General features: G+C 51.8%; 2 protein-coding genes across 3 annotated transcripts in view; one reads left to right on the top strand and one right to left on the bottom strand.

The window, feature by feature from the left end:
• Positions 1–13,613, top strand: part of CD9 (CD9 molecule) — a 39,232-nt gene extending 25,619 nt beyond the window's left edge. Inside the window, 7 exon segments of the mRNA NM_214006.1 lie at positions 252–354; positions 7,673–7,770; positions 8,410–8,484; positions 10,103–10,201; positions 10,605–10,694; positions 11,322–11,405; positions 13,114–13,613. Of these exon segments, the coding sequence (NP_999171.1) occupies positions 252–354; positions 7,673–7,770; positions 8,410–8,484; positions 10,103–10,201; positions 10,605–10,694; positions 11,322–11,405; positions 13,114–13,179 (615 nt within the window). The 3' untranslated portion in view covers positions 13,180–13,613.
• A 1,060-nt stretch (positions 13,614–14,673) lies between these two features.
• LOC146403439 (uncharacterized) overlaps positions 14,674–24,685 on the bottom strand; it is a 39,574-nt gene continuing 29,562 nt past the window's right edge. The window contains exons 5-6 of one of the 2 annotated variants that reach the window (XR_014803917.1): positions 17,784–18,242; positions 14,674–15,171 (exon numbers count right to left, since the gene is read on the bottom strand). The gene's annotated coding sequence lies outside the window, so the exon portion shown is untranslated. Of the gene's footprint in view, positions 15,172–17,783; positions 18,243–21,987; positions 22,126–24,685 lie in introns of those variants that run through there. The other variant, XM_084956928.1, reaches the window with a different exon arrangement.

Genomic DNA, 24,685 nt, shown 5'->3' with positions numbered 1-24,685 from the left:
GGTTGGTTCATTTTCAGTGCTGTATAGTATTCTGTTGTCCACGCAGTACCCCTTCTCTCCCTGTAGTGCTAGTAGATAATTTATTCCCCAGCTGGCTGATACTTTTAGCAAATGGCTTGATCTCCTGCCCCCACCACCTCCCCATCTACTGCTGCCTGGTGAGGGGGGCACAGGTTGAGTGCGGCTCCCCTGGGGACCACGCTGTCCCTGGCAGCCAGGCTCATGCCGATGTGCTGTGTGTCTTCTTACAGCTCGCTGGGATTGCGGTCCTTGCCATTGGACTATGGCTCCGATTTGACTCTCAGACCAAGAGCATCTTCGAGCAAGAAAATAATAACTCTAGCTTCTACACAGGTGAGTGGGCGATGTTGGTGCTGCCCCAGCTGCGGAGAGTCCATGGACCCAGGGGCTTGGGTTGGGGGGGACTTTGCTCTGGCCACATTGCCATTCGGCCATGCACAGCTGCGCTTTTGTGTGACTGTGCCCGTGCATTTGCATTTGACTGGTGCAGATTCTTTTTCCAAGTTGACCAAGCCTGGCTTTTGGACCATTCTCTGATGTGAAGTCGGTTCTGCCACAGCCACTGCCGCTCTGGAGGATTTCAGAGCCCCGTCCTTGTCCCTGAACCTCTCTCTTCATTTCATGTCTTCTTAGGCTTATTCATTTCCTTAACTTTTTTTTTTTTTTTTTTTTTTGTCCTTTTGCCTTTTCTAGGGCCACTCCCTTGGCATACGGAGGTTCCCAGGCTAGGGGTCGAATCGGAGCTGCAGCCACCAGCCTACACCAGAGCCACAGCAACATGGGGTTCAAGCCGCGTCTGCGACCCACACCACAACTCACGGCAACGCCGGATCCTTAACCCACTGAGCAAGGCCAGGGATCGAACCCACAACCTCATGGCTCCTAGTCGGATTCCTTAACCACTGCACCACGACGGGAACTCCTCATTTCCTTAATTTAAAACAACTCTGTCCAGTGCCAGGAGGAGACGAAACATCTCCCCACGGTTCAGACAGGAGTTCAGAGACCCAGAAGACCCACTTCCCAGTTAACCCAGACCAGTCACAGCCCTTCAGACCCTCGTGCTAGGGCACATGCCATGTGTGTTAAGTTTTATTTGCCTGTTTTCAAAGTGCTCTGGCTTTAGGGCAAAGGCTTCCAGTTTGAACACGAATAGTTTTAGCAGGTTCCTTTCTGCACACGGGCTCCTTGGCATATTTTCTAGCATCGTTCTGTCACCTTCACCACCGTATTGCCGCGTAAGGGCTTCTAGAAGGTGTGGGAGCACTGGGGCTTGTCCCGTGCAGCTCCCCAGGTTCTGAGTCAGCTCATGGAACCTGCGGCTCTCCCCTCCTCCTGGGCGGGGGATAGGAAACACTTCATTTGTGAGAAATAAAAAGCAGCCCCTATTTTTAGGAGGCTCCTGTCATGTCATCAGGCTCAGAGTGTTGGTCACTTCCAAGTGACCAACTAAGTTTGGTCACTTCCCTTCCACCCACCAAAGAAGTTATTTTTAAAAAAAGACAGAGCAGACAGTCTAAAGAGCGTTATCACCCGCGCCTTCAGGAAGAACTCAGTGGCCGGTGGCATGTGACTCCCTCCTGCCTCCCGGTGCTGGCCTGGCGCAATCTGCCTGGTGGCCTTTTCTCTGCTTTCATTGCTTTTCGGTGGTGGCATGAGTTGGGGTGTTTTCGGGCGTGTCTCTCTATTGCCAGAAAGTAAGGGAGAGAGAAGTACAATGTATGTTTTTTTTTTAACTACACACAGAGTTTCTAGGGAACGGGTTTCAGTAGTGCCCTGACTTGTTTTAGCAATGGCATTTTTGTGTGAGTTTTTTGGCCACAGCAGCGAGCCTGGAATGCCATCCCGTGAGCTAAGGCACTGGGGCCGCAGGGTAAGGGCAGCTGCTGAAGGCAGGCCTTGAGCTCTCTGCCTCACGTTCTATCTCAGAGGGAGAACCGTCCATGGGGAGTGCAGATCTGCAGCAGGTGCATGCAAGCAGGTGGCCTTGTCCTAAGAGCCCCTGGCCTCCCTGCGCTCTGAAGGTGCCTGACCCCACACTTGCAGTCACTCCCAGTATCTCTTGTCTGCTACCACTTGGGCTCCTTCTGTGCATTTTTACATGTGGGAGGTGACAGATAAGGCGCCCAAACTTGTGGCCCTCCAGACACAGGGCTTGGATGTGAAGGCAGGCCCAGGAGAGCTTCATCTTATCTGGGCTGGACTGTGGGGAGGAGGCCCCGTGTAGAAATAGGAAATGTCTCCACTGACTGAATGTCCCCCTCTGGGGGCAGGACGGCTCTCTAGGCCTTTTGACTTTCTCCCAACTGTAGTGGGGCAGGGAGACAAGCTCCCAGCCCCGGCAGCCCAGCAGGTGACAGGTGGAGAAGGTAGGCAACTGCAGAGGCCGGGCCTGCCTCCGGGGACCTCCCGGAACCCAGATGCCCAGGTCATCGCAAGGCCCTTCTGATGGCCAGTGGTCCTACCTGAAGTGACCAGGAGGTGTTCTGAAGGCACATCCCAAAGAGACACAGCACTCCCTCCTTGGGAACACATGGCCACTGCCCCCTGAGCCCTGATGGGTGATTACCGACCCTCTAGGCTGGACCTCCTTCCCGAAAGGGCTCAGCTCTGGAGACGTCATCCTCCTGGCACAAGGATGGAGACAGGGACATCATGCAACGTGATCAACTGAGGGACCCCTCGGATCCGGCTGGGCCCCGTGCTTCGCTGAGTGCTGTGGGCCACTGAACACTTGTCGTCCACGGGCAAAGGGCCAAGGAGGCTTCATTCTCTCTGTCCCGTCCCCTCTCGGGCTGTGACATCAGCCTTTGTTTTGAGCCAGAGCCCCTCTTCCAGCAGAGAGTGCCAGCTCCACCCCACCGCTCTTCCTGACATCATGGGGTGACTGTCCCCTGCACTGGGGCACAGACTGCCTGTAGGGAAACCCACAGGCCGGCCTGGTCACGCAGCCGACCTCTCAGGAAACCTGAAGGACCCAAGGGTGTCTTTTCTCCTGCAGAGGCCACATCTTTCAGAGTAGAGAGAGGGGCCTAGCCAGGCAGAGAGGCCAGCAAAGAAAGAGACACTCAGAACACTCTCTAGTGGATCCAGACCAGCTGACAGCCTTATATGGGCCGTCTCTCCGATTCGGGCCCTGGAGATTGAGCCCGTGAGCAGTGTATGTAATCCCAGGCTGCAGACGTGTTGGGAACTTCTTTTTCTTGGGCCCAGGCCAGCAGCCCTTCTTAACTCCTTGATGTCCTTCCAGAACCATAGGGCATCTGGGGGCTCCAATCAGAGTCCAGGCGCATCCACTCCCTCCCCACCCACCCACCCCCCACCCCCCATCCCCCCATCCCACCCCAGGACCAGTCCCCTGATGATTTTCAGGATCTGAGCCACGTCTGTGACCTATACCACAGCTCACGGCAACACTGGATCCTTCACCCAGTGAGCAAGGCCAGGGATCAAACCTGCCACCTCATGGTTCCTAGTCGGATTCGTTTCCACTGCGCCACGATGGGAACTCCTCTGTCTGTATTTCCCATGAAGCCCACCATGATGGGAACTCCAGTTCTACTCTTGAGGAATGTAGCTGTCCTGCAGCGCCCACCCCCTTACCCAGCTCCATCCGGCCCCAGAGCCCCAGGGGAAAACTGGCAGAGAGGTCCCGGGCAGTTTGTTTTGTCGCTTTGTGCCTGGTTTTCCCATCCTGACCCTGGCAGAGCTTTACACCCACATCTCCAGGCTGAGACCTACATGCTCGACAGACAGAGTTCACTGTGGCCTCGTAAACAAGAAGAGCCATCAGTGCGATGGAGAGGGATGGAGAAAGAGCCTTTGGGGTTAGCAGACTTAGGGTTCCTCTGAACCCCTGCTTGATGTATTTGGAGGCAGTGGACTATTCTCAGCAAGTGAGGCCAGAGGCTCTGCCACATTTTGCACTGCCCTCAAACAGGTGTGGGGGGTGCTGTTTGCAAGATGGGGGTCAGGGTGATGACAGAGGCTCATTGTCCCCTCCCTTCCTGAGGCCGAGAACCCCAATAAACAGGTGAAAAAGAAGGCTTTGGGAGTTCCCGTTGTGGCGCAGCGGAAACGCATCCGACTAGGAACCATGAGGTTGCAGGTTCAATCCCTGGCCTCGCTCAGTGGGTTAAAGATCTGGTGTTGCTGTGAGCTGTGGTGTAGGTTGCAGACGCGGCTCGGATCCCACGTTGCTGTGTCTGTGGATGTGGCATAGGCTGGCGGCTTCAGCTCCGATTGGACCCTGGGAACCTCCATATGCTGCAGGTGCAGCCCTAAAAAGACAAAAAAAAAAAAAAAAAAAAAAGCTCTTGTGTAAAGGATACCCTGGCAGATGCTGCTGCTGCTGCACCAGAAGCTTTTTTTCCAACTAGGCCTATCATGTCAGATTGAAAAAAGCAGAATCAACAACCCTTAAGCAAATGAACAGCATAATCCGAGAGAAGGCTCCGTGACAAATCACTTCTTCCATGAGTCAGACCGAAGGCCAACATCCACTCGTTTTATAAAGGGAACTGCTCTGTCATTTAGCACCATCCGCCTCTGCAAACAGGCTGGGGTGCAGACCGGGAGGAGCCTGTGCAAGGGGAAGCCCTGGATGACCCTTAGAAGCAGCAGCCCAGGCCCTGCAGTGGCTGGAAGGCCGCAGGGGGTGCTGCTCAGAGCTGAGCTGCCCCATGGCTTGATGGCCGCTGCTAAAACCCCCACAAGCAGCCGCCAGGGAAGAGCTGGTCCTTATCTCCAGCTGGAGAGGGTGAAGCCCAGATGCCCCAGATCTGCAGCTGCCCAAGCAGAGATTTAAAACCAACAAGACCCTTTGTCCTAATGTCTTCTACTGAGCCCAAGAATGAATATTTAATATTAACCGACAGGCCCAATAGGAGCGCGTTCTCTCTGCGTGGGAAAAGCTTTTGCCTCCAGTGGCTCTCTCACTGCCAGCCCAACTCCCTGCCTTCTGCCAGAGTCGCTCAGGCCTCTGGCCTGGGATCTGGACATAGAGAAAACACGTCTGTCTGATCACTCCTCTCAATTCTATTTTATGTGCTTGTCAATCCTTTTGATCTCTTAATACCCCCATTTGTTCAGCCCCTGTGGAGCTCAGAGGAGTGACCTCATCTGTTGCCGTCTTGCCCCGATGGGAGCGATGAGAAGAGTGATGAGATGGGGAGAATCAGGCCCGCGTTACTGCTCACAGGGAGGTGGGGACAGCAGAGCCCAGACCCCAAAGCGCCCTTCTCCCACAGTGCCTGCGGGGTGGGGGGGCCATCATGCCCCCCCAAGTCCAGCCCATGGCCCCACATATTGGACGACCCAGGAGGATGGGACTTGACTCGAGGACAAGCTGCCTTTGTCCCCTTGCCCAGTCTGGGCCAGGCGTGCACGGGGACAATACTCATATTCATCAGGGTTTGCCTGCAAGCCCACGTGACCTAACATCACGACAGATGTGGGGGGACGGGCAGAGGACAAATGCTCCCTTGTGTGTGCTCCGGCCAGGCTGCCCAGGAGCTTCAGCTGCTGGCCCCACTGGACAGCTTGCTGCCGGCATGGCTCAGCCCCGTGCTGAGAGTACAGATGTGGGAAAATGAAGTCACTGTGACACCTGCTGGGATTCTCATCCTCACAGCGTCCTGCTATACTATGGGGAAGCACCCCTACTTGAGGGAGGTGTCCCTGGCCCCAGTGAGGACAGCAGGGAGGGAGCGGTACATCATCAGGGAAATTCATCTTCACTGGGGTTAGTCACAGCTGTCATCTAATAGCTGTTGGTACATCAACTATACCTCAATAAAAAGATAAAGACTTTAGGGAGTCCCCATGGTGGCAGAGAGGGTTAAGAATCCGACTAATATCCATCCATGTGGTTGCGGGTTCGATCCCTGACCTCTCTCAGTGGGTTAAGGACCTGGCATTGCTGTGAGCTGTGATGTAGGTTGCAGATGTGGCTTAGATCTGGCGTTGCTGTGGCTCTGGCGTAGGCCGGCAGCTATAGCTTCGATTCCACTCTTAGCCTGGGAACATCCATATGCCACAGGTGCAGCCCTGAAAGAAAAAAAAAAAAAAAGATAAAAACTTTAAAAATGAATGTTAAAAAGATTAGCAATAGCCAGCACTTGTGTACATTTAGAGCTGCTCGCCTGATCCTCGTGGCAGTCCTTGAGGTGGCTATTTTTCCCATCCACGGTTTACGGATGGAAAACCGTTGCACAGAGAGATTAAGTGGCTTTCAAATGCAGACATCTGGGCCTTCAGAGCTGGTGCCCTCGACATGTGACCATAGCCCCTCCCAAGGGTAGACAGAACATGCCTGCAAGCCAGGGAGGCCTGGGACCTCTCTGCCAGTTTTCCCCTGGGGCCCTGGGGCCGGATGGCGCTGGGTAAGGGGGTGGGCGCTGCAGGACAGCTACACTCCTCAAGAATAGAACTGGAGGAGTTCCCGTCGTAGCGCAGTGGGTAACGAATCCGACTAGGAACCATGAGGTTGCGGGTTTGATCCCCGCCCTTGCTCAGTGGGTTAACGATCCGGCGCTGTGAGCTGTGGTGTAGGTCGCAGACGCGGCTCAGATCCCGCGTTGCTGTGGCTCTGGCATAGGCTGAGAGCTACAGCTCCGACTGGACCCCTAGCCTGGGAACCTCCATATGCCACGGATGCGGCCCTTAAAAAAAAAAAAAAAAATTAGAGCTGCTTGCCCCTCTGGACATTCCCTGGGGGAGTTTGGAATGACCAAGACCAGGGCTGTGTCCCTGTGGAACTCACAACCCTTCACCACCCCCTCTCCATGGGTCACCCCCACTGAGCTCTTAGGAACATGTCACTCACCCACCCTCTAGCAAGGAGGATCCTTGCCACCCTTAACCTGGGGTAACTGTATTGCAGCTGTGAGCTCTCACGAAAGTATAAGCAATCTTTTGAAATGTTCTAGCAACCAACGTCTCATTTTACTAATCAGAAAATCAAAGCCCAGAGAGGGAAAGTGTCTTACCCAAGATCACACAGCAGTTGGTAGTGGAGCGGGCACCATAACAAGCGTCTTCTGGCCCCCGGGCTGTGTTCTCTGCACTAGAGCGAGGTTCTCATGCCCTCAGATGGGGCTCACTGCTCGTGCCTGGCTACTCCTGGGCAGCGGGGCGGGGAGGCATTCCCTCTGGGAAGCTGGCAGAGCTGCCTGCCCAGAGCGTGGATGTCGCAGCATGCACAGCCCCTTCCTGCTGACACCTGTCTCCAACAGCCTCTTCTCTCAGGTAGAGGCCAACAGGAGGCTTGTCTAGAGTCACTGGAAGTTGGCCCAACTTTAGAGGGTCTAATTTAATTAGTGGGAGTGAAGCCATCCTGCAGGAAACAGCTGACTGATGGGACCACTTTGTCCTGGATATAATCTGGGGGTCCCATGGGTATTCTTTGTCCTAGGTCGAGGGTAATGGGCATCTTACCCCCTTCCAGGTAGGCTGAGGGCTTGGTGAGCGGGTCCTGGAAGAGAGGTAGGTGGCGGGAGACAAGGGAGCAGAGGTGGAAGAGTTGAGAGGGGATGGGGCCCCCCTGAGATGGGGGCCTTAAGGATGCGGCAGCAGAGAGGCAGAGGAGACAGAACACGCCTGGGCCTCACGCTAACATCTCCTCGTCCTGTCCTCTGCTCTGCCCCCTCAGGAGTTTATATTCTCATTGGAGCCGGCGCCCTCATGATGGTGGTGGGCTTCCTGGGCTGCTGCGGGGCCGTGCAGGAGTCCCAGTGCATGCTGGGCTTGGTGAGTGTCCCCTCCGTGCCCACAACCCCTGGGCCTTCCAGGTCCCCCACCCAAGAGCTCATGGAACGGGGGATGGGGTGGAGTGAAGCCGGTCCCTGGGGCTCGAGCAGGGCTCTGTCTCCTCCCCACCCCACCCAACCCCCCACCCCACCCCTGGTGACTTCTCTTCCTTCCTGGAGCCTCTGTCTTATCACTTCCTTTAGGCGACTAAGTGCCAGGACTTTGCTTTCCCCTTTTTCGAGGACCACGTTTGCTTTTTTTCTCTGAATCCACAGGTACCTTCGTCGCCTCTTCTCGTTTCAAAATTTGTTACAGTTTTGCTCAGACTCCAGAGTGTATCCAATTCCTTCTTTCCTCAAATCTCTACGGTTTTTGTGAGCGGGATGGCATTGTATCACTACCTCTTCCTTCCCACCTTAGAAATACCGATCCTGGGGTCTGTGTCAGCGCTCTCCTCCTGCAGCATTTTCCCTCCTGGCCTTGGCTGGGTGCTGGCACCTCTGTAACCTTCCTCCCACCCCTGCCAGGCATCCGCTCCCGCCCCCAGATGCCCGGTCCCCAGACGCCCTGTCTCCAAAACGCCCTCTGCTTGTTCCGGCCAGCCAGGACCACACCTCACCCCAGCCCTTTCCCTTCCAGTTCTTTGGCTTCCTCTTGGTGATATTTGCCATTGAAATAGCCGCGGCCATCTGGGGATATTCCCACAAGGATCAGGTAGGTTTTTCCCAGGTCTCTTGGGAGTGGGGGGGATGGAGGAGGATGGCGGCGGGAGGGTGTCCTGGCAGGTCACTTGGGTCAGCCTTCAATCATGAGACGTGCCTCTTACCTCACCCCGTTCCCACGTGGGCATCAGAATGGTCCCTCCCAGGGTGGGGAAGGCGAGCGGTTACACTGCCCTGTGCAGGTGCCCACCGCTGCTTCCCGTGACCGCAGATCAAGGCCTTGGCCTTCAGGTCTTGTCCTTGAGTCTGTGTGTCTGCTGCTCACCCCTCAGCAGTCCCCCGACCCCAGCTTCCCTGGAGCAGGACTTAGGAAAACATGGCTTTGTGTAGACTGTACACGAACCACCCCCCCACCCCGCCCTCGTTCCCTCACCGAGTCTCTAAATAGGTGCCACCATCAGCCCCGAGCTGTGCCGCACTCTCTGTGGGTTCCAGAGCTGTGGTCCCCACTTCAGGGAACTTTGCCACCTAGTGTGGGAGAGCAACATGCCATTGATGAGTGTTACAGAAGCCCCATGGGATTTGAAAAGCTGGGGTGGGGAAGAAGAGTGTCTTCTGGCTCCGTGGAGGGGAGGTGTGGACCTAAACCTGGAAGGAGAGAGAGGATTTCAGGAAGAAACTTGGTGAAGTCAGGGGCTTCCAGCAAAGAAGGGGTCTGAGCACAGCTGAGCATGGGCTCCGTGGGGAGCAAGGGAAGCCCCGCGTCAGAACGGTGTCTTGGAAAGGGCAAGGGCTGTCTCGCCATGGGTAGCGGGAGAAGCAAAAGAAGAGAAACACTGGATGCAGGTGGGGTGGGGGGATTTAATTATCCAGATGAGAAAAGCTGTAGCCATGGAAACAGGGAGAGCTAACGACGAAGGATGCTAAAAGAGAATGCTGGGGATGGGTTACTTCCCTGATACCGGAGGGTGGGGACCAAGGGAAAGAGCTAGTTCTTACCCCGTATTTACTCTGTACCACACACTGTGCTAAGGGCTTCACATGCAGTATCACCTCTAAATCCTCAAAATAACCTCTGAGGTAGAGACCTCTTATCACCTCCATCCTACATTCACAGAAACTCTTGTACAGAGAGGTTTGGTAACTTGCCAAATATCACACAGTCTCAAAGTGGGGGAAAAAAAAAGTAGAAAAAGATGGAAGCCTGAGGAACTAGTAGGAGTAGGACTCTCTTTTTTTTTTTTTTTTTCTTTTTTGTCATACCCACAGCATGCAGAAGTTCCCAGACCAGGGATCGAACCCATACCACAGCAGTGACAACGCTGGACCCTTAACAGCTAGGCCTCCAGGGAACTCCCAGGATTTTTTTTTTCTAATTCCTTAAATTGAGATGATTTAATTTTGTCTCTAGGTGGAAGGGAAGGAGCCAAATGGGGCTGAAAAGACCAACCAGAGGTGCAAGAAGGGAAAGTGGCTGGAGGGGTTCCTAGAGGATGTGGGAGCAGATAAGGGACCCCAGAGGCCCCAAGGGGGCCATGCTGGCCCAGTGGCTTGTCCCCTCCATGGCATTTCCGAGCGTGGGAATTTGTGGCTGAGCATGAATGAGATGGGAAGTGCCATTTGTTCATAAAAAAAGCCATCTCTTCTCTTCTCTTATCTCTGCATCCCAGGTGATCAAAGAAGTCCAGGATTTCTACAGGGACACTTACAACAAGCTGAAGGGCAAGGACGACCCCCAGCGGGAGACTCTGAAAGCCATCCACTATGCGGTACGCTGGCCTCACAAAGATGCCACCCTTCTCTCCTCCCCTTGCTTCAGAACTTGTGTGTATCCCTTCCAATCCTCTTGGGGGGTTGGTTTTTCAGGGTTTTTGTGTTTTTGGTTTTTTTTTTTCTTTTTAGGGCCACACCAGCAGCATATGGAGATTCCCAGGCTAGGGGTCAAATTGCAGCTAGAGCTGCCACAGCAACACCAGATCCGAGCTACATCTGCAGCCTGCACCACAGCTCATGGCAGCACCGGATCCCTGAGCCACTGAGCAAAGGCCAGGGATTGAACCCGCATCCTCATGGATAATAGTCGGATTTGTTTCCGCTGCGCCACAACAGCAACTCTTCAATCCTCTGTTTGATTTTGTCTCTCTCACCCCATCCCTGCCCTTCTCTCTGCAGCTGGACTGCTGTGGTTTAATGGGGGGAGTGGAACAACTTCTGGCAGACATCTGCCCCCAAAAGGACGTACTCTCAAGCCTCCCAATGAAGGTAAGCTGAGGCGCGAGACCCTTGCGTCCCTGCCCAGCTGCTCTGGGCAGATCCCCAAAAGGCAGCCCTGCACTCGGCCCCCTTGTCCCAGGAAGACGGCGTCCCAGTGTTTGCTAAACACCTGTTTCCTCAGGAAGGACCCACCATGGCCCTCCCCTTTCTCCCCTGGCCCGGGTGTTTCCTCAAGGGCAGCAAAGGTCAGGGAGATAACAAAGCATTCCAGCTCCTGCAACAACTGGGCACCTGCAGCTGCCCGCCACGCCCTGCCCTGCAGCCATTGTGGACACGGGAGCTCCCAGGCCTGGATGTTTGCTCTTCGGACTTGGGAGCAGTTTGTGATGAGAAGTTTGGGCGAATGTCCAAACTTTCAAGTTATAGGAAGTAACCCTGTGGCCAGAGAAGACGTAGGCCCCCAAAGCCAGGGCTCACCCCTCTTCCATCCCTGATGTCTTGCCCAGCTTTGGGGGCCCCTCCTCCCACATCTCCCTTCCCCAGTTCTCCCTCCCATCCGTCAGCCAGTCCCCAAGCCCGGGCTCTGGGTATGAAATGCGTGCTGGGGGGAGGGGCTGGGGGAGAGCCTGAAGCAGGGACCGTGTGTGACCTGGATCTTGGTTCTGCCCGCCTAAGCCCTGCCCTGAGGCCATCAAAGAGGTCTTCCAAAACAAGTTCCACATCATTGGCGCCGTGGGCATTGGGATCGCCGTGGTGATGGTGAGTGTCGGGGGTTTCGGAAGCGAATAGTCCTTCTGGTAGGTAAGATGTATTGAGCGCTTGCTCTGGCCAGGCACTGGTGTTTTTTTGCTTTTGTTTTGGGGGGCTGGTTTTCGGCTGCTCCGCGGCGCATGGAGTTCCTGGGCCAGGGATCAGATCCAGGCTGCAGTGGTGACCTACATGGCAGCTGCGGCAACACCAGATCCTTAGCCCACTGTGCTGGGTCAGGGATCAAACCTGCGTCCTCATGCTCCCAAGATGCGGTCAATCCCATGGCACCATAGCAGAAACTTCCAGGCACTGTTTTAACAAATCAGCTAATGTGTCAGCCTATGAAGGGGGAACCATTGGTATTCCCATTTTACAGACTTCTGGGCTGGAGAGACAGAGAGGGTTGAGTACGTTGATTCAAGGCTCTGAGGCCATGAGTGAGGCATCTGGGACTTGAGGTCTGCGTCTCCAGAATCCATTCCCTTAGTCATTAAGGTTCAGGGGTAAATGTAAGGTGATTTCGCTGCACCTGGTCCGCAGAGCACACCTGGAGCAGCAAGGATGTCAATCTCCCAGGTCTGTTAGTGTTCCTGGGATGATCTCCAGGTGCAGGATGATCTTCATCCTGCACCTGCTTTTCTTTGCCCCAAGAAAGGAGTTAGTTCCGTGGAAGCTACAGGGATGTGGACTGTCACCTGCCCCTGTGGTTGGAGAGACACACAACTAGGAGACCAAAAGCTTCCAACAAGCTACTCTCTTGCCCATGAGCCCCCAGAAACCATCAAGGGCCAGCCAGGTTCCCTGGGGTCCCCCCTCCCCCAACAAGGGCTCAGTAAGGCTTTGTAGGGGACCCAGCCCTCCTCTGCCCCTTGCAAAGACTCCCCCCAAGAGAGAATCGCTTTTCTTCTTCATTAGGTTATTTGCACCTTCGTCTGCAGCTACAAAAGCTCCACTCAGCTTTCAGTAAAAGACATAATGGTACCTTTAAAACTAGAATATAAGAGTTCCCTGGTGACCTAGCAGTTAAGGATCTGATTTTGTCAATGCTGTGGTGCAGGTTCGAGCCCTAGCCCGGGAACTTCTGTATGCCACGGATGCAGCCAAAAAAAAAAAAAACCTAGAATATAAAGCACAGACATATGGAGTTCCCTTCATGCTGCAGTGGTTAATGAATCTGACTAGGAACCATGAGGTTGCAGGTTCAATCCCTGACCTCACTCAGGGGGTTAAGGATCTGGTGCTGTGGCTCTGGCGTAGGCCGGCGGCGGCAGCTCTGATTGGACCCCTAGCCTGGGAACCTCCATATGCCGCAGGAGTGGCCCTAGAAAAGGCAAAAAGACGAAAAATAAAAAGTAAATCACAGACATATGGAAAGAGGGAAGTGTAAGTCTTGCCCTGTGGACATTGGAACATCTGGAATTTGAACATTAACTTCGGCTCCGCGCTTCCTTGTCACACCCTGAGAGTCCCCAGGGAGCTTGGTCATGCGCCTGCAATAGCCAGCGGCTACAGACTCAGAATCCCACACCGCCTCCCCACTGCTGGCCATCAGCTGTCTCCCCTGCGTCTCTCCTGCTTCACACCCTTGACCTGGTTTGGCCTCAGAGGCAGACTCTCCTTGTCATTTGCTGGGGCCCGAGGGACTCCTGTCTCCGCTCTCCTTCTGCCTTCCCACGGCGAAGCCACCCTGTCCCTCACAGCCCGTCCTGTCTTGCAGATTTTCGGCATGATCTTCAGCATGATCCTGTGCTGTGCCATCCGTCGGAGCCGAGAGATGGTCTAGAGTCAGCCTCGCAGCCCTGAGCAGGAAAGTCCACCCCTGAAGACTATTGGTCATCTTCTCGGGGTCCTGTTTGTATTTCTTTTGGTTTTCTTTGCCACTAACTTTAGTATTCAGTCTGCATTTCTAAACAAAACAAAAAAAAAGTTATTCTATGTTTATGTTTGTAATGCTTTATTCAATATTGATATTTGTAGTTAAGGGGTTTGGGTTTGCTCGGGTTTATATTTGTTTGGTCATTTGTTTTTGCTTATTATGTAAAGCAGAAATCCTGCAATGAAAGGTACTATATTTGCTAGACTCTAGACAAAAGATATTGTATATAAAGAGTTTTTTTTCTTTAAATAGATAAAAAAATGTCTATCAAATTTAATCAGGTTGTAACTTATGTTAAAGACAATTTGATACATAATAAAAGATGATGACAACGTCCTGAATTGGTTTGGGGGTTTTGCTTTCCTTATTTTTTTGGAGTTACTTATTTTTCAGATGTCTTTCACCTGCTGTTTGCTCTCACTGTATTTGTATGAGAAGTAAGTGGGGGGAGTTCCCTTTGTGGTGCAGCAGAAACGAATCCAAATAGTATCCATGAGGACATGGGTTCGATCCCTGGCCTCGCTCAGTGGGTCGGGGATCCAGCATTGCCCTGAGCTGTGGTGTAGCTCAAAAACATGGCTCAGATCCCGAGTTGCTGTGGCTGTGATGCAGGCCAGGAGCTGTAGCTCTGATTGGACCCCTAGCCTAGGAACCTCCATATGCTGAGGGTGCAGCCCTAAAAAGCAAAAAAAAGAAGTAAGTGAGAAGGCTGGTCTTCCTACTTGACTAGTGAAGATGTCAAGGCAGGGAGAGGTGAAGGGATTTTGATCCAAGATCACACCGTTGTTCATAGCATCCACTCTAGAACCTCAGTATTTGTTGGTTGAATGAATGAGGGTGTACCCGTCGGGGCTTAATCAGAGAGGCAGCATATTAAATACTTTTTTCTAGAAATTTGACCTTCTGCAATCACTGGAGCTGGTTAAGCCATCTCTATAAGGGTATTGTCTTTGCTTCTGAGGCTGGCACTTGACGCCCACGGAGCAGAGAGTCAAGGAAGGACAGATGCAAAGAACGTGGGTGAGAACGAGAACGTGGGTGGAGCCCCTGAGGACGGGCAAATCTGGTCCATTCCTGTTCCCCATGGTGGTGGCGTGGGTCCTGCAGAGGCCGGGACCGATAGAGTGAAACCAAACACACCCTGGCTGGCCGTGGAGAAGCTAGTGAGCCAGCCAAGAAGCAGCAATTTGTGTGAGCTAAGGAATGACCGCTGCTCCACCTCCGCCTGCTTCACTCTAACCAGAAAAGGTCAGGCAGGGGGATGCTGGGGGGTGTCGGTCAGCCTCACCAAGTCTCCATGTGGGAGACAGTCTTCACCCAAACGTCTACAGTCTAGCCTGCAGTTCAGAGCATGAAGCCAGCAATTACAACAGAGTGAGATAAACACTACAAGAGAGGAAGTACAGAGGCAGAGGAAACCGGTTTTTATTTTCCACTCCTTAATTCAGTTTGGGTGCACTCAACATCTTTTTAAAAAGAATCAAAATGGCCCTGAATACCATCACATTTGAAAAAAAAATCAGGGCGGGGAGGACCCGTTGTGGCTCATCGGTAATGAAGCCGATCAGTATCCATGAAGACGCAGGCTTGATCCCTGGCCTCACTCAGTGGGTTAAGGATCTGGCATTGCCATGGGCTGTGGTGTAGGTCACAGACGTGGCTCAAATCTGCATTGCTGTGGCTGTGGTGTAGACCAACAGCTGCAGCTCCAATTCAATACCTAGCTTGGGAACTTCATATGCCACACATGTGGCCCTAAAAAGACAAGAAAAAAAAAAAATCAAAACACCAGTGTTCACTAAAGCATTATTCACAAGAGCCAAAATGTGGAGTTCCGTCGTGGCGCAGTGGTTGACGAATCCGACTAGGAACCATGAGGTTGCGGGTTCGATCCCTGGCCTTGCTCAGTGGGTTAAGGATCTGGCGTTGCCGTGAGCTGTGGTGTAGGTTGCAGATGCGGCTCGGATCCCATGTTGCTATGGCTGTGGCGTAGGCTGGTAGCTACAGCTCCAATTAGACCCCTAGCCTGGGAACCTCCATATGCTGCCGGAGCGACCCAAGAAATGGCAAAAAGACCAAAAAAAAAAAGAGCCAAAATGTGGAAACAACCCAAATATCCATCAACAGATGAATGGATAAACAAAATGAAATAGATCCATGCAATGGAATATTATTTCAACTTAAAAAGAAATGAAATTCCAACACATGCTTCAACACAGATGATCCTTAAAGACATTAGGCCAGTAAAAATAAGCCAGACATGAAAGAACAAATGCTGTAGGATCCCAATTATATTAGCTTCCCAGAACGGGTAAATTCATAGAGGCAGAAAGTAGGCTAGCAGTCATCAGTGGCTGGGAAGGGTGGAATAGGAATTATTGTATAATGAGTGCAGAGTTTCCATTTGGGATGCTGAAAAATTCTGGAAATGGATGGTGGTGACAGTTGCAAGGAGTATCTTAGTTTTATTTTACCACAATTAAAAAAAAAAACGAAAACCCAAGCTCGATTAGCATCCTTAGGTCTCTTTGCTGTTCTATGGCCCTAGTCTGATCAATTAGAGGCCTTAAGGGCTAACGGTACAGTTTCAGTTGTGGGACTAGTCAATCATTTACGTAAGAATGAGTGAGACTGTCCTAATTCATAGCATCACAATTCCTGATCAATGCTAAGATCCGCCCTGCTGGGGACCGCCAGCTCCCTCTGGGAAAAGCAGGTCCCCTACACACACCTCCCAGTCCTGGTCTCTCTGCTGCAGAGGGTGCCGTCAGTACACCAGATGCTGCTACTTCAACCCAAGGATATCCCAGGGTGAAACCCTCTCTTTCTCTGTTTGTTGTAAATAACAGACTCAGTTTGTTATTGTAAATAACATCTCACTCAAGTGAAAGCCAACAGTTTATTAAGAACATGGGTGGTAGGGAGTTTCCATCGTGGCGCAGAGGTTAACGAATCCGACTAGGAACCATGAGGTTGCGGGTTCGATCCCTGCCCTTGCTCAGTGGGTTAAGGATCCGGTGTTGCCGGGAGCTGTGATGTAGGTCGCAGATGTGGCTCGGATCCCACATTGCTGTGGCTTTGATGTAGGCCCTCGGCTACAGCTCCGATTCGACCCCTAGCCTGGGAACCTCCATATGCCACGGGAGTGGCCCTAGAAAAAGACAAAAAGACAAGAAAGAAAAAATATGGGTGGTGGGAGTTCCCTGGTGGCTCTGCATGTTACGGAACCGGTGTATTCACAGCTGTGATGTGGATGTGATGCCTGGCCTGGGAGCTTCCGCGTTGCCATGGAGGGAGTTGCAGAACACAGGTGGTGTCTCAAGGAACCCAAGAAGGGAAACACAGTTGAGCTGTAGGACATCCTGGAACCGTGGACTCAGCACTCCTACCTTGCTCCACTTTTTGCCCCCTTAGGGCTGCACCCTCGGCATATAGAAGTTCCCAGGCTAGGGGTTGAATCAGAGCTTTAGCCGCGGGCCTACACCACAGCCACAGCAACACTGGATCCAAGCCGAGTCTGTGATCTACACTGCAGCTTGCGGCAATGCTGTATTCTTTAACCCACTGAGCGAGGCCAGGGATCGAACCCGCATCCTCATGGATACTAGTCAGGTTCTTAACCTGTTGCGCCAGGACAGGAACTCCGGGAAGGAGGTTTGAATTAGCGCCTTAGTACACTCCAGAGTACAGTGAATTTTTACTTCACTGATAGGCTAGGGCATCTTAGGAGCTTCTTGGGCACAAAATGGAAAAGTACGAGTGCACTGGGCAGCACAATTAAGCAGATCTATACCTGGGTGAACCCCGCCCCCAACAAGGGCAAGGGTCCTGCTTTGCCCTTCCCTGGTCAATGTTTCCAACGATAACTTGGAATGTTATGAATTATTGTAGGTTTCGCAAAGCTCTGAGAAATACCTAGTAATTTGGATAACAGCTTTATAGTTCGAAGAGATCTTGGTCAAGAGTAGTGGATTAAGACCCAAGAGGATACACCTTAATGGGAATTAATCAATAATGAAATCAAGCAGTCTGTGTAATTTTTTTTTCAGGGTCACACCTGCGGCTTATGGAGATTCCCAGGCTAGGGATCTAATTGGAGCTGTAGCCGCCGGCCTATATCACAGCCACAGCAATGCCAGATCCAAGCCACGTCTACAACCTACACCACAGCTCACGGCAACACACGATCCTTGACCCACTGAGCAAGGCCAGGGATAGAACCCACAACCTCATGGTTCCTAGTCCAATTCGTTTCCACTGCGCCACAATGGGTGTGATATGTTTAGCACAGTTCCTGATCCTTACCCTTCAAGGAGCTGAGTAGGTTAAGCACATATTTGGTCCATTGGATAATAGGCTTTATCCCTCATATATTTAAGTCCAGAAGTAAACTCAGGTGTTGATTTAGCAGCAAGGCACAGTCAAAGACGGCATCTCTGCGGAGAGCCCATTGAGGTGCAGGGGAAAGGAATCTGACTAGTATCCATAAGGATGCAGGTTTGATCCGTGGCCTTACTCAGTGGCGTCAGGGATCGGCGTTGCTGTGAGCTGTGGGGTAGGCCAGCAGCTACAGCTCTGATTCAACCACTGCCAATTTGACCCCTAGCCTGGGAACTTCCATGTGCTACAGGTGTGGCCCTAAAAAGAAAAGAAAAAAAAAAACTACCTAGAGAGCTATAAGGGGGACCGGGGTATATGTCATCCCAGGGGCCACAATAACTCAGGGTGGGACTCACGGGGGGGACAGATTTTTGGCTTAATGCCAAGACCAACTCCTTAAACCCAGGGCTGTCCAAGAGGGATGGGGGCCCCAGGATAAGAAGGGGCGCCAGAGGAGGCTGGAAATGGGAACTTGAGAAGCTCTCACATCCCTTCCACCTTAGAGATCTCATAAAGAGTGGGTCTCCACACCCGCTGGAGCTCAGCGGGTTTAGAATCCAGCTAATATCCATGAGGATTCAATCCCTGGCCTTGCTCAGTGGGTTAAAGGATCTGGCGTTGCTGCAGGTGAGGCTCTAAAAAGAAAAAAATGGATAAATGAAGTGCAGGTTTCCAAGCAAATACTCAGGAAATCAGCACTCTGTTTTTGTTTTCACTTGGGGGGGGGTAAGGGGGAGGGGAGGGCCACTAGGAAAGTAATAGGAACAGTGACCATGTCCACAGACAGCCCCCAAGCATTTCAATGTAATTGTTCCATTTTCCCCAGTGCCACTGTTGGCTGTTCGAGATGTGTGCAGATAGAGCAGGGGGTCCCTGGAGCAGGAGGACCAGAAAGAGTTTTCTTTGTGGCTGTTTTTTACTTTGCCGTCCCCTCAGCATGTGCAAGTTCCCAGGCCAGGGATGGAACCCACGACACAGCAGTGACCCAAGCCCCTGCAGTGGCAACACCAGATCCTTAACCCGATGCACCCCAGGAGAACACTCAGGAATGGTTTTCTGGACATAAGAGAAGCCGTTTTGACCTAAATGGTTTGGGAATCTAGCCAGACCACAATGGTTATCAATGATCTTAAGAGAACAAAGGAATAGGAACACAGGAAAAGCAATCAAGGAACAGTAGTTCAGCCATAAAACACAGTCCTAGCTCCTCCCCAAGGAACATAATGTCTGATAGATATCATTTATTTATTTATTTATGCGTGCTTTTTAGGGCAGCACCCACGGCATGTGGAGTTCCCAGGCTAGGGGTGCAATCGGAGCTGCAGCTGCCGGCCTACACCACAGCCACAGCAACCCCAGATCTGGGCCGTGTCTTCAACCTACACCACAGCTCACGGCAACGCCGGATCCTTAACCCACTGAGCCAGACCAGGGATCGAACCCGCAACCTCATGGTTCCTAGTCGGATTCGTTTCCGCTGCGCCACGACAGGAACTCTGATATCTTTTCACTCTGCAGAACCTCAGGCCCTCTCCCAAGTGGGGGCTGGAGTGATGATGTTGATCTTTTCCGATGTTCGTGACTTCAGTCAACTAAAGCTTGAACTCTGTCCACCTTTGCCCCTATTCTGTGTTGAATTTGCCTCTGCTCAAGCCCCTTCGTGAATACACATGTACCCTTAGCTTCAATCGTCCCCAATTTTGCTGTTTTGGAAAAGACTCCCCAGTGTTCTCCTTATTTCCCCTAGCAATAAATCCTTTTCCTGCTCTCTGGCTTGGATGGGTCTTTTGGCTCCACACCCACGAAGAGGTAAACCCAGTTTTCTGGTAACCAAGATGCAAAGAAAAGAGTACCCCAATTTGGAGTTCCCACTGTGGCCCAGTAGGTTAAGGATCCAGCATTGCCACAGCTGTGGCCTGGAACACAGCTGAGCCTTGGATTCCGTCCCTGGCCCAGGAACGAATATGCCACAGGTGTGGCTGGAAAAAAAAAAGCAGGAACTCCTGTTGTGACTCAGCAGGTTAAGAATACGACTAGTATCTATGAGAATGTGGGTTCAATCCCAGGCCTTGCTCAGCGGGTGAAGGATCCGGCATTGCTGCAAGCTGCAGTGTAGGTCATGGATACAGCTCAGATCTGGAATCTGGCATTGCTGTGGCTGTGGCATAGGCCGGCAGCTGCAGCTCCAATTCAACCCCTAGCTTGGGAACTTCTATATATTGCAGGTGTGTGCTCCCCCACACACAAAGAAAAGAAAGGAGCACCCCAACCTTTAAATAATGGGGTTTGGGGGAAGGATAGTCAGCATCTCAGCAGCCACACTGCGACGTCTGCATTTCTGTGCTTCCAGCCTGGATTGTACAGCAGACCCGGCAGAGGCCAGAGACAGTGGCTCCTCCCAGCTCTACCTGTGGCCTCCCTGCTTCTCACTGCATCTCAGCCTCCAGCCCCCTTAGCAGAAAGGACCAAACAGGTAGTAAGCCCTATCCAATAAGAAGCATCCCTACTGGCACCTCGTCAGGACCCTGATCCTGGTACCAGGGGTCAGGGTGAAGGGAGCAGGGTCCGTGCTCAGGACGCCCCATGGCCTACCAAGCACAGGATATTAGGCAGAAGGACCTTCCGGAGACAGCTTTCCTGCTGAGAGCTGACTGGCTCAAGGACCACCTAGGACCACCTGGGCCAGCCCACCAAGAGGAGCCCACCCCATAGCATCCATACCCCAAGGGGATCTGCAATGGAATTCTCAGAGTAGCTAGGCCTGTGCAGGGGTGTTCTCCTTATATAAGTAAGACCACACTCTCGAGGGCTGGGACCACGCGTGTGGGCCTTGGGAAAGGGAAGTTACAAAAAGGGTCTGAGAACCACGGAAAGACAATGGCAGAGCCAGCCACAGGTTCATGGGTCCCAAGCCAAGGCTGATCAGAGTCTTAGGACTTTATTCCACCAAGCTAAGTTCTCTGCACTCCCACTCCGCCCACCACCCCCTCAGTTTTGATGCTGGCTTGGAGAGGCCTGAGCAGCTAATGTAATCGTTTCCACTCAAACATTGGCTGGCAGACGCCTGGAGAACTAATTCGATTTCTTTCCTTTTAAATTGGATTTCCCCAAACCAGCTGCTTCCCCTGTGGCAATGTAGGCAGGGTCAGATCTTCTCCCAGAGTAGAAACCCCACTACTCTGCCTGCCATGTCCCACGCAGCCAGAGCTGACTGGCCAAGCTGGGCGGTGAGGGACCCAGTGGGGCTGTTCTAACATGGCCTGCAAGGACCATGCGTCTCAGCAGAGTTTGAGCCGTCCGCCTCACCCTCAGAACCGCCTACAGGAGTTCTTGTTGTGGCTTAGCAGAAATGAATCTGACTAGCATCCATGAGGATGCAGGTTTGATCCCTGGCCTCACTCAGTGGGTTAAGGATCCAGCATTGCTGTGAGCTGTGGTGTAGGTCGAAGATGCGGCTTGGATCCCACATGGCTGAGGCTATGGCGTAGGCTGGCAGCTACAGCTCCAATTCAACTCCTCGCCTGGGAAACTACATATGCCTCAGGTACTGCCCTAAAAAGAAAAAAAAAAAAAGAACTGCCCACAGAGTGAGGGGTGCCAATTAAACTTTGTTGCTCGCCATCTAGTTCTCCAAGCATGAAGTCTTAAGCCACTTCAATTGCTGCCCTTCAACCCCCCTTGAAAGGAGTTCAAGGTGGAGATTAGGAATGAGACACTCCCTGCTCTGGGAAAAACTGGCAGAACAAGCCTTCAGCTAGGCAGATATTTTCAAGAGAAAATTTAATGAGCCCAATTTCTTGCATCTTCTCATATCTAGAAAAGACTAAAATCATTAATGGAGATGCCTGTCCTCATGACCAGCATCAAACTTCTGACAAAATGTGTGCTTGAGGAGTTCCCATTGTGGCTCAGTGGTTAGCGAATCCGACTAGGAACCACGAGGTTGCGGGTTCGATCCCTGCCCTTGCTCAGTGGGTTAAGGATCTGGCGTTGCCGTGAGCTGTGGTGTAGGTCACAGATGCAGCTCGGATGTGGCATTGCTGTGGCTGTGGCGTAGGCTGGTGGCTACAGCTCTGATTAGACCTCTAGCCTGGTAACCTCCATATGCCACAGGAGTGGCCCCAGAAATGGCAAAAAGCAAAAAAAAAAAAAAAAAAAAAAAAAAGCGTGCTTGATTGTATGTATTTTCCCTTCACTACAATCATATATGTTCTGACTTTCTGATCGGGATGGAGTAGAATAGTTACAAGGGTAAGTTATAGGGAGATCAAGTAAGGGACAATAGATAGAGAGGGAAACCCAGGGGATTTGGGAAGACCACTGTCAGTTAATAACTGTTCAAGAAAGCCATCAGAACAAAGCAGGCTTGGAGTTCCCGTGGTGGCACAGTGGAAACAAATCCGACTAGGAACCATGAGGTTGCAGGTTCGATCCCTCCCATGGGTTAAGGATCCATATGCTGTGGGTGTAGCCCTAAAAAGACAAAAAAGAAGAAGAAAAAGAACAACAACAAAGCAGGCTTGTTTAACTATAAAACCATATATAAGAGCATAAGATATGCCTCAGGTCATTAAGCGAAAGATAAACTGAGTCCTGCATTCAAGTTCAGTGAGATAATGATCCTGAGGACCGAGGACAGGAATGTAAGGGGAAGGTGACATTCCAAAGTAGGAGACCCTCATTATATGGAAACCAGAGGTCATTCAACATATTTCAGCAAATGTTACCACCCTTCTGCTGATTTGAATAAGCACCAGGAAGATCCTAGTTTGACCTCATTGGGTCAAATACTTTCTTACCCATTACGAAGGAGGAGCTAATGATGGGAAGCCTGATGTCCACGTGAAGAATGAAGAAGGCAGTCTTGTTCCCTCCCCATTTTCCTTGGATTATAAAAATGTAACCCACCTAATCCTGGGGCAGAGACTCCTTGCCTGCCTGCTTGTATCTCTCACAAGCATCCTATCAGACGCTTCTTCAGAGCAGTTCCTCAGCTATCTGAGAGGCTGTCTCCTGGGTCCCGTGAATGAAAAATGTCACCTGCCATATCAGTAAACAAAGAATGTTGCCGCCACCAAGCCATCAGCCACTGCAGCTTCCTGCACTATGTACCCTGAGGGGACTGAGGATGGAGGAAAGCAGGATACTGGCCCTGGATAGATAGTTAAGGTCCATATCAAAGGAATGATTGTCTTTTTTTTTTTTTTTTTTTTTTTTTTTTTTGCCTTTTCTAGGGCCGCTCCCTCGGCATATGGAGGTTCCCAGGCTACAGGCTAGGGGTCTAATCGGAGCTGTAGCAGCCGGCCTGAACCAGAGCTACAGCAACGCAGGATCCGAGCCGCATCTTCAGCCTACACCACAGCTTACAGCAATGCTGGATCCTTCACCCACCGAGCAAGGCCAGGGATCGAACCCGAAACCTCATGGTTCCTAGTCGGATTCGTTAACCACTGAGCCACGACGGGAACTCCTCAAAGGAATGATTTCAATGAGCCCAGACTCTTTCTTACCATACATAGAAAAGTGCTAAATTCATTAATTTAAGACGTCTGGTTTTCTTTTCTTTTTTTCTTTTTAGGGCCACACCTATGGCAGATAGAGGTTCCCAGACTAGAGGTCGAATTGGAGCTGCAGCTGCTGTCCTACACCACAGCCACAGCAACACGGGATCTGAGCCATGTCTGCCACCTGCACCACAGCTCATGGCAACGCCGGATCCATAAACCACTGAGCGAGGGCAGGGATTGAACCCACAACCTAGTTCCTAGTCAGATTCGTTTTTGCTGCACCACAATGGGAACTCCTGGTTTTCTTTAATTAACAGTAATCTTTTGATGTTCCAACTTCCTGGGGCATTTTTTTTGCAAAAACGCCCCTATATGCGGGCTCCTCCCTTACCTCTCAGAACAGTGCCTCAGATCAGTTTTGACAGGCATGGAGTAGGGCCAGTCTGGGTTTAGGCTGGGTTCAGGCCCTTAGTGCAATCAGTTTCAATTTGAGAGGCTGTCTTCTGGGCTTAAGTCCTCAGAAAATCCACCAAATAAAACAAAATTCTCAATGTTTAGGTTGTGCTTTTTTTTTTTTTTTTTTTTTTTTCAGTTGACAGACACATGGATTATTCTAGATTCTAAACACATGGGGACATCATGGGGCAAAGAAAAGAGGTGTGGGCTTGCCCAGGACCGCAGAGTGGACCCAAGAAGTGCCATGGCCATGGGGGAGGGGCTGGTGGGAAGTTGAGATATTTTCCTCTACCCTCCAGTCCCTCTGGCTGGTACAAGAATTTAATCGATGCAAAACGGATTAAGAGGAGAAAATCAAACAAAAATTTCTCCTTGGGAGAGACCCAGGAAACCTGGGTAATCCTCACCTTAAAGACCATTTCCAGGAGTTCCCATCGTGACTCAGAGGTTAACAAACCCCCCTAGCATCCAGGAGGACGCAGGTTCGATCCTTGGCCTCGCTCAGTGAGTTAAGGATCCAACGTTGCCATGAGCTGTGGTGTAGGTTGCAGACGCGTCTTGAATCCTGCGTTGCTGTGGCTCTGGCGTAGGCCGGCGGCTATGGCTCCAATTCGACCCCTAGCCTGGGAACCTCCATATGCCGCGGGTGTGGCCCTAAAAAGATTTAAAACAAAAACAAAAACAAAAAAACCCATTTCCAGCTGAAGACAAAAGAGAATATTGAGGGTGGGGGGAGCCAGTTAGGGGAGGTAACCAGGAAAAACAGAGCAAACAAGGTAAGGCTGTGAGGCACATTCAAGCCAACACCTCCATTGATAAGAGTTTCTAGAGATCTGGTCATTCTCTTCCTGGTACAAGGAGAAAGACACTTCTAGGTGTTCCCATCGTGGCTCAGCAGAAACGAATCTGACTAGTATCCATGAGGACGCAGGTTCGATCCCCAGCCTCAATCAGTGGGTTAAGGATCTGAGGATACCATGACCTGTGGTATAGCTTGCAGATGTGGCTCGGATCCCAAGTAGCTGTGGCTGTGGCGTAGGCTGGCAGCTACAGCCCCAGTTGGACTCCTA

Source organism: Sus scrofa, chromosome 5 (assembly GCF_054392235.1).
Source record: "Sus scrofa isolate SSC_HxYL_T2T_F1_AM1 chromosome 5, Sscrofa_HxYL_maternal_Yorkshire_Landrace_v2.0, whole genome shotgun sequence".
NCBI lineage: Eukaryota > Metazoa > Chordata > Mammalia > Artiodactyla > Suidae > Sus > Sus scrofa.
The sequence above is the reverse complement of the archived record's forward strand: the minus strand, read 5'-3'. Positions and strand labels throughout refer to the sequence as shown.